The sequence below is a fragment of the Leuciscus leuciscus genome, assembly GCF_965113295.1.
Source record: "Leuciscus leuciscus genome assembly, chromosome: 15".
Classification (NCBI taxonomy): Eukaryota; Metazoa; Chordata; class Actinopteri; order Cypriniformes; family Leuciscidae; genus Leuciscus; species Leuciscus leuciscus.
The window spans coordinates 21,107,827-21,123,046 of NC_138739.1; the positions used below are offsets into that span (position 1 = coordinate 21,107,827).

General features: G+C 39.9%; 2 protein-coding genes across 2 annotated transcripts in view; one reads left to right on the forward strand and one right to left on the reverse strand.

The window, feature by feature from the left end:
• LOC309475646 (uncharacterized protein) overlaps positions 1-8,237 on the forward strand; it is a 36,663-nt gene extending 28,426 nt beyond the window's left edge. Inside the window, exons 2-5 of the mRNA XM_082138545.1 lie at positions 5,199-5,516; positions 5,671-5,724; positions 6,878-7,180; positions 7,295-8,237. Coding sequence (XP_081994671.1) covers positions 5,199-5,516; positions 5,671-5,724; positions 6,878-7,180; positions 7,295-7,473 — 854 coding nt within the window. The 3' untranslated portion in view covers positions 7,474-8,237. The remainder of the gene's footprint in view (positions 1-5,198; positions 5,517-5,670; positions 5,725-6,877; positions 7,181-7,294) is intronic.
• Positions 1-15,220, reverse strand: part of LOC309474978 (uncharacterized protein) — a 187,677-nt gene that overhangs the window by 88,647 nt on the left and 83,810 nt on the right. The window lies entirely within an intron of this gene.

A 15,220-nucleotide genomic window follows, 5' to 3' on the forward strand; every position in this document is an offset into this window, starting at 1 on the left:
AAAAGTTCAACGGAGTGCGCCTCCCGCAACGTTCCACGTACGTGCACGAAATTCGGTACATACATGTAATCACCTAATACCTACAAAAAAGTCTCTTGGAGCATAGCCCTAAACACAACAGGAAGTCAGCCATTTTGAACTTCCTCTCAGATTTTTGTGCAGTTTTTGCCATTTTCAGGCCTCGTACTTAAACGAACTCCTCCTACAGTTTTAATCTGATCATCTTCAAATTTGGTGAGTGTAATCTTAAGGCCTTTGCGACGTTAAATTGCGAAGATCTTGAGTTTTCGTCGAAGGGCGGGTCCTCGGCGTCCTGACAAATTTCGATGTTTCGCCATGAAACAGGAAGTTGCTGTATCTCAGGCATGGAATGTCCAATCTGCCCCAAACTTCACACGTTTGATAAGCGTTCTGTCCTGAACACATGACCATGCTCATATTCAGTTATAGTCATAGCGCCACCTGCTGGCAACAGGAAGTGACATGTTTAACACTGTTATGGACTCCTAATAACATATAAAAAAGTGCCAGCAAGTGCTAAACATGCTAACAACATACTAGAAGCATGCTAAAACATGCTAGCAAACTCTTAGCTAAGTGCTAAAGCATGCTATTTTTGCAATTAAATAGGAATTTGCTGTAACTCAGGCATGGAATGTCCAATCTGCCCCAAACTTCACACTTTTGATAATCGTTCTGTCCTGAACACATCTACATGAGAATATTCAGTTATAGTAATAGCGCCACCTACTGGTAACAGGAAGTGTCATGTTTAACACGTTGATGCCATTCTAGCAACATGTTAAAAATGCCATTGACTTCTAAACATGCTAGAAACATGTTAAAACTTGCTAGCAATACTTAGCTAAGTGCTTAAGCATGCTAATTCAATGAAACAGGATGTTGTTGTTACTCAAGAAGGCAATGTCCAATCTGCGCCAAACTTAACACTTTTGATAAGCGTTCTGTCCTGGACACATGACCATGCTCATATTCAGTTACAGTCATAGCTCCACCTGCTGGCAACAGGAAGTGACATGTTTAACACTGTTGTGAACTCCTGATAACATATACAAAAGTTCCAGCATGTGCTAAACATGCTAACAACATACTAGAAACATGTTAAAACATGCTAGCAAATACTTAGCTTAGTGCTAAAGCATGCTAATACTGCAATTAAATAGGAATTTGCTGTAACACAGGCACGGAATGTCCAGTCTGCCCCAAACTTCACACGTTTGATAAGAGGCATGGCCTGAACACATCTACATGAGAATATTCAGTTATAGTAATAGCGCCACCTACTGGTAACAGGAAGTGTCATGTTTAACACGTTGATGCCGTTCTAGCAACATGTTAAAAATGCCATTGACTTCTAAACATGCTAGAAACATGTTAAAACATGCTAGCAATACTTAGCTAAGTGCTAAAGCATGCTAATTCAATGAAACAGGATGTTGTTGTTACTCAAGAAGGCAATGTCCAATCTGCGCCAAACTTCACACTTTTGATAAACGTTCTGTCCTGAACACATGACCATGCTCATATTCAGTTACAGTCATAGCGCCACCTGCTGTCAACAGGAAGTGACATGTTAAACACTGTTGTGGACATATAAAAACATTAAAAAGTGCCAGCAAGTGTTAAACATGCTAACAACATACTAGAAACTTGCTAAAACATGCTAGCAAACACTTAGCTAAGTGCTAAAGCATGCTATTGCTGCAATTAAATAGGAATTTGCTGTAACACAGGCATGCAATGTCGAATCTGCCCCAAACTTAATATGTAACATGCAAGAAACATGCTAGCAACACATAGCTAAGTTCTAAATCATGCTAGAAATGCTAAAGAAAGTTGTTGTAACTTAAGCATACAATGTCCAATCTACCCCAAACTTCACACGTTTGATAAGAATTATCTCCTGAACACAAGTCCATGCTCATATTCAGATATAGTCATAGCGCCGCCTGCTGGCAACAGGAAGTGATGTTTAACATTGTTCTGGACTCCTAATAACATATAAAAAAGTGCCACCAACTGCTAAACATGTTAGCAACATACTAGAAACATGCTATCAAATACTTAGCTAAGTGTTAAAGCATGCTATTACTGCAATTAAATATGAATTTGCTGTAACTCAGGCATGCAATGTCCAATCTACCCCAAAATTAATATGTAATATGCTAGAAACATCATAAAACATGCAAGAAATGCTAAAGGAAGTTATTGTAACTCAAGCATACAATGTCCAATCTGCCCCAAACTTCACATGTTTGATAAAAGTCCTGCACTAAACACATCTACATAGCGATATTCAGATGTAGACATAGCCCCACCTACTGGCAACAGAAACTGACATGGTTAAAACAGTAATGCAGTACTAACCACATAACTATTGTGTACTAAGCATGCTAGAAACATACTAAACATGCTAGCAACTACTATACCTCCTTAAATGCACATTGCCCAACCATGCTCTGTCTTTCTAAAGCCACCGAGTGACGATGGCACGAGTGCGAGGGCCCTTTCATCGCTGCTTGCAGCTTTAATTATTATTATTATTATTATTCTCCGCATTTAATCGCATTTTTGAGGGCCTAAACATGCTCGAAAACTCACGAAACTTTGCACACGTGTCAGAACTGGCGAAAATTTACATCTGATATAGGTTTCAGAATTGGGCGGGGCAAAATGGCTCGATAGCGCCACCTATAAAAGTTCAACGGAGTGCGCCTCCCGCTATGTTCCACGTACGTTTACGAAATTCGGTACATACATGTAAGGACCTAATACCTACAAAAAAGTCTCTTGGAGCGTAGCCCTAAACACAACAGGAAGTCAGCCATTTTCAACTTCCTCTCAGATTTTTGTGCAGTTTTTGCCATTTTCATGCCTCATACTTTAACGAACTCCTCCTACAGTTTTAATCTGATCATCTTCAAATTTGGTGAGTGTAATCTTAAGGCCTTTGCGACGTTAAATTGCGAAGATCTTGAGTTTTCGTCGAAGGGCGGGTCCTCGGCGGCCTGACAAATTTCGATGTTTCGCCATGAAACAGGAAGTTGCTGAAACTCAGGCATGGAATGTCCAATCTGCCCCAAACTTCACACGTTTGATAAGCGTTCTGTCCTGAACACATGACCATGCTCATATTCAGTTACAGTCATAGCGCCACCTGCTGGCAACAGGAAGTGACATGTTTAACATTGTTGTGAACTCCTGATAACATATAAAAAAGTGCCAGCAAGTGCTAAGCATGCTAACAACATACTAGACACATGCTAAAACATGCTAGCAAACACTTAGCTAATTGCTAAAGCATGCTATTACTGCAATTAAATAGGAATTTGCTGTAACTCAGGCACGGAATGTCTAATCTGCCCCAAACGTCACACATTTGATAAGAGTCATGGCCTGAACACATCTACATGAGAATATTCAGTTATAGTAATAGCGCCACCTACTGGTAACAGGAAGTGTCATGTTTAACACGTTGATGCCGTTCTAGCAACATGTTAAAAATGCCATTGACTTCTAAACATGCTAGAAACATGTTAAAACATGCTAGCAAAACTTAGCTAAGTGCTAAAGCATGTTAATTCAATGAAACAGGATGTTGTTGTTACTCAAGAAGGCAATGTCCAATCTGCGCCAAACTTCACACGTTTGATAAGCGTTCTGTCCTGAACACATGACCATGCTCATATTCAGTTACAGTCATAGCGCCACCTGCTGGCAACAGGAAGTGACATGTTAAACACTGTTGTGGACTCCTAATAACATATAAAAAAGTTCCAGCATGTGCTAAACATGCTAACAACATACTAGAAACATGTTAAAACATGCTAGCAAACACTTAGCTTAGTGCTAAAGCATGCTAATACTGCAATTAAATAGGAATTTGCTGTAACACAGGCACGGAATGTCCAGTCTGCCCCAAACTTCACACGTTTGATAAGAGTCATGGCCTGAACACATCTACATGAGAATATTCAGTTATAGTAATAGCGCCACCTACTGGTAACAGGAAGTGTCATGTTTAACACGTTGATGCCGTTCTAGCAACATGTTAAAAATACCATTGACTTCTAAACATGCTAGAAACATGTTAAAACATGCTAGCAATACTAAGCTAAGTGCTAAAGCATGCTAATATAATGAAACAGGATGTTGTTGTTACTCAAGAAGGCAATGTCCAATCTGCGCCAAACTTCACACTTTTGATAAGCGTTCTGTCTTGAACACATTACAATGCTCATATTCAGTTACAGTCAAAGCGCCACCTGCTGGCAACAGGAAGTGACATGTTAAACACTGTTGTGGACTCCTAATAACATATAAAAAAGTGCCAGCAAGTGCTAAACATGCTAACAACATTCTAGAAACATGCTAAAACATGCTAGCAAACACTTAGCTAATTGCTAAAGCATGCTATTGCTGCAATTAAATAGGAATTTGCTGTAACACAGGCATGGAATGTCCAATCTGCCCCAAACTTAATATGTAACATGCAAGAAACATGCTAGAAACACATAGCTAAGTTCTAAAGCATGTTAGAAATGCTAAAGGAAGTTGTTGTAACTCAAACATACAATATCCAATCTGCCCCAAACTTCACATACTTCATAAAAGTCCTGCACTGAACACATCTACAAAGCAATATTCAGATATATAACCCCACCTACTGCCAACAGAAACTGAACTGGTTAACACAGTAATGCAGTACTAACCACATACCTATTGTGTACTAAGCATGCTAAAAACATACTAAACATGCTAGCAACTACTATATACTGTATACCTCCTTAAATGCACATTGCCCAACCATGCTCTGTCTTCCTAAAGCCAACGAGTGACGATGGCACGGGTGCGAGGGCCCTTTCATCGCTGCTTGCAGCTTTAATATTACATTTATCATTAGTTATTTTGCCTCTGTTAAGAGTTTTATCCTGATGAGTCACTCTGCTAACGCTAAATCATTATATTTACAACTTGTTGCGGTTAAAGAGGAAATACCTGTGAACATGAAGCGTTAACTGATCATTGATTATTTACTTATAAATGGCACACAAAGGAGCTAAGTGGAAACAAAATAAAACTATATCCTGTTGCTGAACACTTTCTTTTAAAAAACAATTAAACAATTCATTTTAACTGCTGTTTCTAACCAACAACCTCATTTGAATGTGTTCCAGATGCTCAGACAGATGAAATGATCTCAGTATCAGTGATGGAGGGAGATTCTATCACTCTGAACTCTGGTGTCACTGAAATACTTAGATCTGATCGTATTATGTGGTTTTTTGGACCTTCAGAGACTCGTATTGCTGACATTAATGATCAGGTCATCACTATATATGACCAAAGCGCAAAATTCAAAGTCAAAATACTTGACAGTCAAACGGGATCTCTCACCATAAAGAGCATCAGAACCGCAATCTCTGGACTTTATAAACTAACCGTTCTCAGCCAACGAGGGGTTTCACACAAAACATTCACAGTCACTGTATCTGGTAAGTGAAATAAACCTCCTCTATTACATTTTTTTGTTTTATTTATCTTTCAGAGGGGAACTATTCTGGAAATGTGATGCAGTTTGTTCACTCACTCGTTAATGTTCAATGTGGTTTTACACTTCTTTTTGTTTGTTTTCTTTTTGGTATAAAGCACCTGTTTCAACACCTGTCCTTCAGACAATCCCACAAGTTAGCCATGATCCAGGTGAGTCTCACAGCATTGTAGCATAAAGATCATTTCTTTTAAAGGGGTCATCGGATCCAAAATTCACTTTTATATGGCATTTGCATATAAATGTGTCTTTACACCATACAATGAAAAAAATTCTATTCACTCCTTTTTTTTTTATCCACAAATAGCCTAAACACTCAATAATCAAGCCATTTGGATTTCCTGAGCAATATGATGTCATATTGCTCATGCTCCGCCCACGACCACTGACGGACTGTCCCGTATTAGCATATTTCCTCCCTTAGACATTTGTATACTTTCTGTGAGCAGCGTCATGGCAGCCCTTTAAGGTCTTGTGTCAACACCCCCCATGGAAGAGAGGGGTGGGGTGAGCTGTTGCTCATTATCATTTAAAGAGACATGCACCGAAACGGCATGGTTTGTGTGGTCGATTTTTCTTACCGGGAACCTAATTACCTGGGGCGTCTCCAATCGACACCCAAGCGTCTACAGTCGACACTTAATAAATATATCTGGGGCGTCTCCAGTCGACACCCAAGCGTCGACTGTCGACTCTTAATAATCTTTATATAGCTCTTGCATCTAAAGTCGACAACTGGCTTCGAGTTCCTTACCCTAACTAACGTGCTGCGCAGCATTAATCACCGACCGACTTCAGACAATGCCTTCGAATATGCTTTAATCACGGCCGAAGGATCTCGAGCAATTCTCAGAGAATCCCACCCAAAAAGAAGAATACATCAGGTTTTAAAGACGGACAACAAATAAGATCATGACTAACATGTCACCTTCTATCAATATTATTGGTTCAATTGGTAAAAAAGCAAGCAAGGGATTTAACCCAGCAGTTTGTGTTTTAAACACACAAACAATTCTAGTTAATTTCAAGTCAGACATGACTTGACACACAATGCCATCATATGTGTTGCGAATGCAGCAGGTTCAAAAATGAACATTTGAGAACACTTAATGGTACTAAAGGTCATGAAACCCATTTAGTTCCCATTTTTCATGGAATTGTTTATGAATTAGAACAAATAGGTGAGATCAAATAAAATGCTGTACATGTATTACTGTACAGTATGATTTAATATAGAACCCAATAGCATATTTAACTTGATTTGTACTGATACTGCCTATTAACAATCTCCCTTCTCTTCTCTAGCTTCTCTGCCCATTCCTGTCATCACCAGTGATTCTTCACAGTGTTCATCTTCATCATCATCATCATCATCAGTGTCCAGATGTTCACTGGTGTGTTCAGTGTTGAATGTGAGTGATGTGACTCTCTCCTGGTACAAAGGAATCAGTGTATTGTCCAGCATCAGTGTGTCTGATCTCAGCATCAGTCTCTCTCTACCTCTGGAGGTGGAATATCAGGATAACACTTACAGCTGTGTGATCTACAATCCCATCAGAAACCAGACCACACATCTGGACATCAGTCGACTCTGTCACACATGTGAAGGTAAGTGAGGTGTTGCCATATTTATGATAAACAACATCATACCTTTACTTTGGTGTCTAAGTGCAATAATCTATGCTTATTGAATGTGCACAATGTCTTCTTATTTTTATTTAGACTCTGTCCAGTGTTGTGGTTTTACTCAAGCTGTGATCCGATTGGTCCTCTCTGTTCTGGTGGGCGTGGCTACTGTTGCTGTGCTGGTTTATGACATCAGATCTAATAAAATGAATCAGGAGAGGAGAGCACATGAACATCAGCATCAGTCCCTCACTGATACAATATCTAGTTGTTGAACAACAGTCTCATTACCCTCAAATACTATTTGCCCTGATATAATGGGTTATGAGATGATTTTGATTTTTGGTTTTGTTATGGAACTTTTTTATTGACTTTGCATTTTTTTTTTCTTCAGATATGATTAAAGTCTAAGACAGCACTTAAAAAAAGATAGATTAGATTTAAAAAAAAAAGCTATATACAAGTTATGGAGATGCATGACATGTATAAAATTTTCTAAAAATATCAATATCAATCAATGCCATATAGAAAAGCCAATTCATTTTTGAGTTCCAAAGGTTCAGGAGAAGCATGTCCATTTAATCTGATCATAAAAAATTAGAAAAGACACCTTCCAAATAAAAATAGGGTAGCCTACAAAGTACAAACTGGTGTCCTACTAGTTTAGAACAGCAATAAAGGCACAAATGGCATGTAATTTGGGAAGATATATAATATTAACTAATAAATATCACAGAAGCAACAGTGCGAACATCCAGAGTATCAGATCATCACTTTACTTCAGTAAGTAGTGGCAGAATCTCCCTCCATCACTACAGCGCATGAGTAATTATTATGCAAGTCGATATTCTGATCATATATTTTTAAAAGCTTTATAGATCAATAGGTTGAGAGTGACTCTTGAAGGACCAGCACCACATCCTCTTGTTTTACAATTGGTAAAATGTGCTTGATTAATCGATTTGGATAAAATTTGTGCACACACTGTATTCCTATTCCTGTTACGATACATTCAAGACAAGTTCATAAACTAGTGCTAGACTTGTCTATTGCAAATAACTCCTACTATCAACTTACGATTATTTTCATTTACCACCACAACAACCAGACTACTCTTCACTTTCTACTGCAGTCCCTCTTGTTCACCACCAGAGGTCAGCACTGACACACTCTTTTTTGTACAGCTTGCCTGTTTCCTTGATTGTTATGGCTCGTTTTCACTGAGAAGTACGGTACGGTACGGAACGGTACGCATTTATTTGCGTTTCCACTATCAAAAGTTGTGAATGGTACCAAAATGCCGAACCGTACCGTACCACTTTTTAGGTACCCTTCCATTGGGGTACCTAGTGGCGCTTTTCCACTGCATGGTACGGTACGGCTCGGTTCGGTACGGCACGCTTTGGCGCTTTTCCACTGAATGGTACGGTACGGCTCACTTATGGCGCATTTCCACTGCATGGTACGGTACGGTACGGCTTGCTTCGGCTCGCTTTAAATGGTACCACCTCTGTTGAGGTTCCAAGCATACCATACCGGTACTAAAATGTGACGTGAAAACACTGAAGATCACTGATTGGTCAGACAGAATCGTCACTACCAGTGTCATTGTATTTGCGACACGAGACCATGCACAAGATAAACCCGCTAGATTTAAACATAGACAGTATATAAACTGGACACAGCGACCCCATTGGATTCAACGGGGGCAAGTGAAGTAAATTAGAAGCACTAACTTCCTGATGGTCGAGTACTGCACAGACTCACACTGAGCTTGACAACGTAGATGTGACGTGAGCAACCCGTCTGTCTTCTAGTAGCTGTGCCAAGCGAAATCTGAATCATTCCCTTCCGAAACTTGCAGAGACGGATAGTGTGAGTAGGAGGTGTCCATGAGCTGGAGCAGGAGAAACTTTTGCTAAGTATTCTGATTAATTACTTTGCCATTTTGCCTCCACGTCCCCCCGATTGCGCGCGAGCTTCTCCTCCTGTCCATACGGTAATCTCTCTACTGTGCGACAGAGAGTCGCGTTGGTATGACGCAATCGTTAGCCTATTTTTACAAAAACGGCTTCTACGGGGCCATAACGTAAGATACAAGGTAATGGAGCCTTTTATATATTTTCGTGTTTCTTTAGAAATAAATAATGGACAAATGGAGTCTTTAAACGCCTCAGATGTAAAGTTATTCGCTGTCAAAGTGACGCCAAAATGAATGGGAGTCAATGGGATGCTAACAGCAGGTGATGGTCTGATAGCCAATGGCGGCGCCCGGGGAAGCTTCAACATAATATGAAACGCTGCCCCCCTGGATTTAAATAGCCAGTAGACAACAGCCAACGCTGTAGTGTCTTGCAGTTAAAAAGTTTCTTGCAAACTGTTTCTTGCAGTCAGGGGCGGCGCCGGATAATTTTTAACGCATGTGCTGAGGGCACACACACATATGTGTGTGTGTGTGTATATATATATATATATATATATAAATAAATAAATTAGCAAAACTTGGCCACAAAATATTTAATATTCAGTTATTTTAATGATCACAATTAAAGTTTTAATTTTATTAAATTGAACAAGCGCAAAATTCAGCATTCAATCAAATATTCAAAAAGACTTAATAATAATGTTATTTCTCTCTATAGGCGCGTTTACTACGAATATGGCGATCGTCAACTTCATCTTTGCCAGACACTGACAGAAAACACTATTTTATAAATAAAAATCAGTGCACGCGTCCCCGGATTTACAAACGCACATCTTGCTTGTTGCACGCACATTATGTCGAAATAACGAGATATTATGTTGAAATAACATTATTATTAAGTCTTTTTGAATATTTGATTGAATGCTGAATTTTGCGCTTGTTCAATTTAATAAAATTAGGCCTATAGGCCTATATAGCCTATATATATAGCCTACTATTAATAAATGAGCAAAACTTGGCCACAAAATATTTAATATTCAATTATTTTAATGATCACAATTAAAGTTTTAATTTTATTAAAACGCGTGCACTGATTTTTATTTATAAAATAGTGTTTTCTGTCAGTGTCTGTGCATGGCAAAGATGAAGTTGACGATCGCCATATTCGTAGTAAACGCGCCTATAGAGAGAAATGCACATAATGGATTACATAAGAGAGTAGCCTATTTCTTTTTGTTTTGAATTATTTAGTTTAAAGACATTTCAAGCTGTGTTGTTTTTGAGGATGAGATGCGCTCCAGTTAACGTACAATGCAAGTGACCGCTCGGGCGCCTCAATGGTTAAATTGTCTATTTTGCATCTTATTTATTCAATCCAGGCAATTGTTTGATGAAAAAATTATTAAAATTAAGATGCAATTTATACAAAACGAAATTCACTTTAAAGAAAGGCTTTCTACAAAACAAAACTTAATGAAGTGGTCAAAATTATGTCTGACTCGCTCCATGTCTCTCTACTCGTGCTGTTCACTTTTCATAATCAACATAGGCAGATGGAAAAAAATAACATAACATTAACTAAATGCGCTTTTTTAATGGCAGTAGGCTATAGTTTAAAACAGTACATTAGGCCTAGACTCTCTATTTGTAAAGATTGCTGCACATTCATTTAATTCTGAATCTTGCACACACAAGTTGAAAGGCATTTGTTCAAATCAAGTTCAAGGATAATTGTGCGTGCATTTATTAATCATTATGATACTAAAATCATAGACTACTGGTACAACTGACACATGCGCAATTAACAGCTGAATGCAGTTCTTACCACGCCACGATCAATACGAAAAACGAACACACCACGCTCAGCGTATTCATCAACATTGACATCCTTATATCCTCTCTCCCTGAAATCAAATATTTTTTTTCTTTCAGTAAAATCAATGAAATGCATTTTTGTTAAATAATATTTTTTCTTTTTTTCTTTGGCGTTTTGAGAGACTTTTATGCTAATAATTAATATTTATGCAATAATTATGATCCATTTTTGTTCCCATTGAAAAAAAATATATATATATAATTTTCATTATTTTTCAGGTTAAAATAGAGACTAGGCCTTTAGAATCCAATTTTTGAAATCAGATTGGTGATATCTGGTGGGATCATATTGTAGGCTAACCACTATGAATGTACAGCTCTCTGTAGAAAGGCTTGTGAATTCTAGTTGTTTTTGCACATATTTGCCTATTTTCTTTTCAGGTTGTGGATTTGAACATATATTAAGAGATTCTCAAATACTACTTTTGTCAATTTTTTTGTTTGTTTGGTTGGTTTAAATGGTAATTTGAAGTGCCAGTTTTACTTTATAATACAGTCAAACCTGAACATCGCGTTAGAAAGAGAACAAATGGAAATCATTTTTGGGGTTGAAGCTTTTCTCTGATTGTTTCGGGAAAAGATTCAAAGCATCAGGAGTGTTGATAACAGCGCCATCTTGTGGCATGTTGAGTACAAATAAAAGCCTGACAAAGCTAAATGTGTTCCGTTTAATTATAATATAATTCACACATTATAGTGTGGCAATATATCCAATGTAACAAAAACAATAATAAAACCAAAAGAGTTGTTTCAGTCTAGTAGGCTGTAGCCTATCTGGCTCATTTTGTGTGTTTTTCTTTAGCCTACTTGTGTCCTTATCCAGTGGAACAATCTTCTTACAGAATAATACTTTATTTCAAAATATAATCAAATATAAACAGGAGTATAATCATTGCCAAATACTTTTCCCAAAATTATGAACTATTGGAGAGTGATTTGCATCATGCATCAGATGGTTAAAATAAGTTATAATCTAAGGTCAATGTCTTCAATCAAAACAAACTAAAAACTTGTAGCATGTATAGTGTGGTCACATACTTGGAGCTGAGAGCTGTTTGGGCAAAACAAAGCTTAGCTTTGTTTATTTTTTAGTATGTACCGCCACCTAGCTGTGAAAATTAATAGTTTACCCACAACTTAACATTTATTATGCCTTTTCACAAATTAAAACACCCATTTACACAATATCACTGTGTGTAAAAAAAAAAAAAAAAAGAGAGAGAGAGAGAAAAAAGCAATAATAAATAAATAAAACGTTCCTCTCTTCACCAAACATTACACAAGATACCAGCACTTGTTCCACAAAAAAAAAAAGTCCTCAAATTAATACAGTAGCACATTGTTTTGTAGAGCACATTCATTTCCTTCTCTCTCGACCTCTAGTTGGTTCGCGTAGTGTTTTTGCGCAGCGCGTCTGTGTTACACGTCACCACGTATATTTCAATCGACTGCATTACTGCAGAAGATGCCCCCATCCGTCTGTCAATCTCCAGATCCATCCTTACCTCACTCGTGAACAAGACCCCAAGATACTTGAACTCCTCCACTTGAGGCAGGAGCTCTCCACCAACCTGAAGCAGGCAAACCACCCTTTTCCGACTGAGAACCATGGCCTCGGATTTGGAGACGCTGATTCTCATTCCAGCCGCTTCACACTTGGCTGCAAACCGTCCCAGTGCATGCTGAAGGTCCTGGTCTGATGGGACCAGCATGACAACATCATCCGCAAAGAGCAGAGATGAAATTGTGTGGTCCGAACCGAACCGGCGACAAAGGGCAGCCCTGCCGGAGTCCAACATGCACCGGGAACAAGTCTGACTTACTGCCGGCAATGCGAACCAAGCTCCTGCTCCGGTCGTACAGGGACCGGATAGCCCTTAGCAAAGGACCCCGGACCCCATACTCCCAGAGCACCCTCCACAGGATGCCACGAGGGACACAGTCGAATGCCTTCTCCAAATCCACAAAGCACATGTGGATTGGTTGGGCAAACTCCCATGAACCCTCCAGCACCCTGGAGAGGGTATAGAGCTGGTCCAGTGTTCCACGACCGGGACGAAAAACCGCACTGTTCCTCCTGAATCCGAGGTTCTACTATCGGACGTATTCTCCTCTCCAGTACCCTGGCATAGACTTTCCCGGGGAGGCTGAGAAGTGTAATCCCCCTATAGTTGGAGCACACCCTCCGGTCCCCCTTCTTAAAAAGAGGGACCACCACCCCGGTCTACCAGTCCAAAGGTACTGTCCCCGACCGCCACGCGATGTTGCAGAGGCGTGTCAGCCAAGACAGCCCCACAACATCCAGAGACTTGAGGTATTCGGGGCGGATCTCATCCACCCCCGGTGCCATGCCACCGAGGAGTTATTTGACTACCTCGGTGACTTCAGCCCGGGTGATGGACGAGTCCACCTCAGAGCCCCCAGCCTCTGCTTCCTCAATGGAAGACGTGGGATTGAGGAGATCCTCGAAGTATTCTTTCCACCGTCCGATGACATCCCCAGTCGAGGTCAACAGCTGCCCACCTCCACTGTAAACAGCGTTGGTAGGGCACTGCTTCCCCCTTCTGAGGCGCCGGACGGTTTACCAGAATCTCTTCGTGGCCGACCGGCAGTCCTTCTCCATGGCCTCACCGAACTCCTCCCAAGCCCGATTTATTGCCTCCACAACCACCCGGGCTGCAGTCCTCTTGGCCTGCCGGTACCCGTCAGCTGCCTCAGGAGTCCCACAAGCCAGCCAGGCCCGATAGGACTCCTTCTTCTACGGCATCCCTTACTTCCGGTGTCCACCACCGGGTTCGGGGATTGGTGCCTCGACAGGCACCGGAGACCTTACTACCACAGCTCCGAGTGGCCGCGTTGTCAAATGGAGGTGGAGGACATGGTCCACTCGGACTTAAAATCTCCAGACTCACTCGGGATCTGGTCGAAGCTCTGCCGGAGGTGAAAGTTGAAAATCTCTCTGACAGGGGATTCGGCCAAACGTTCCCAACAGACCCTCACAGTACGTTTGGGTCTGCCCAGTCTGTCCAGCTTCCTCCCCCTCCATCGGATCCAACTCACCACCAGGTGGTGATCAGTTGACAACTCCGCCCCTCTCTTCACCAGAGTGTCCAATACATATGGCCAGAGGTCAGATGAAACGACCACAAAGTCGATGGACACCCTTATGCTGTATATATATTTATATATATATATATAATATAATATATATATATACAGTCGTGCTCCTGGTAAATATGATCAAAAATGGCTGTAAAAAATATTCTGCATTGTTTATCCTTTTGATCTTTCATTCAAAAAATTTGTAAAAATGTAACCTTTCATTGAAGTAAAATAATTGAAAGTGGGGGGGAAATCACATTATGAAATAAATGTTGTTCTCCAAAACACGTTGGCCACAATTATTCATACCCCTAGAATTTTTTATGAATAAAATATCTCTGAAGTATATTCCCATTAATATTGATCTTTTTTAGCACACCAGGGTGACTAGGAACATGAAATTGTCCAGCCATGACTTCTTGTTTCACAGGAGTTTAAATATGAGGAAGCACAAAGGCCAAATTCCCTGAATCATCCATCACAATGAATAAAACCAAAGAATATAGTTCTGATGTGCAGCAAATGACTGTTGAGCATCACAAAATAGAGAGTGGCTGTAAGAAAATAGCTAAAGAATTGAAAATCCCCATTTTGACCATCAGGGCAATAATTAAGAAGTTATAATCAACTAAAGATGTTACGAATCTGCCAGGAAGAGGACGTGTGTCTATATTGTCTTAATGGACGGTGAGGATGAAAGTTTGAGTGTCCAAAGACTCTTCAATAATCACAGATGGAGAATTGCAGAGATTAGTTGAGTCTTGGGGTCAGAAAGCCTATTAAAAAAAAATCAAACAACCCCTACATCCCCACATGTTGTTTGGGAGGTTTTCAAGAAAAGTGCTCATCGCTCAAAGAGATATTTTAGCCTGTTTGCCGACGGGATTTGGGAAGAGTATTATTTTCCAAGCCTGGCCGACCCTTTGTCAGCATTTAGAAGGATTCCCAGCAGATCCAATTTTACTAGTTGTGTGTCCCCTCCTATCTATTATGGAAGATCAAGTGAAGTACTGTTACGCCCTGTGGCTGTATTTGTGAATTATGCGCTCTTGGGAGAGTGTCACCTACTGGGCAAGTTATGTATTGCATGTTTCCATCTTTTGCTCTTTCTGACTCTCTCT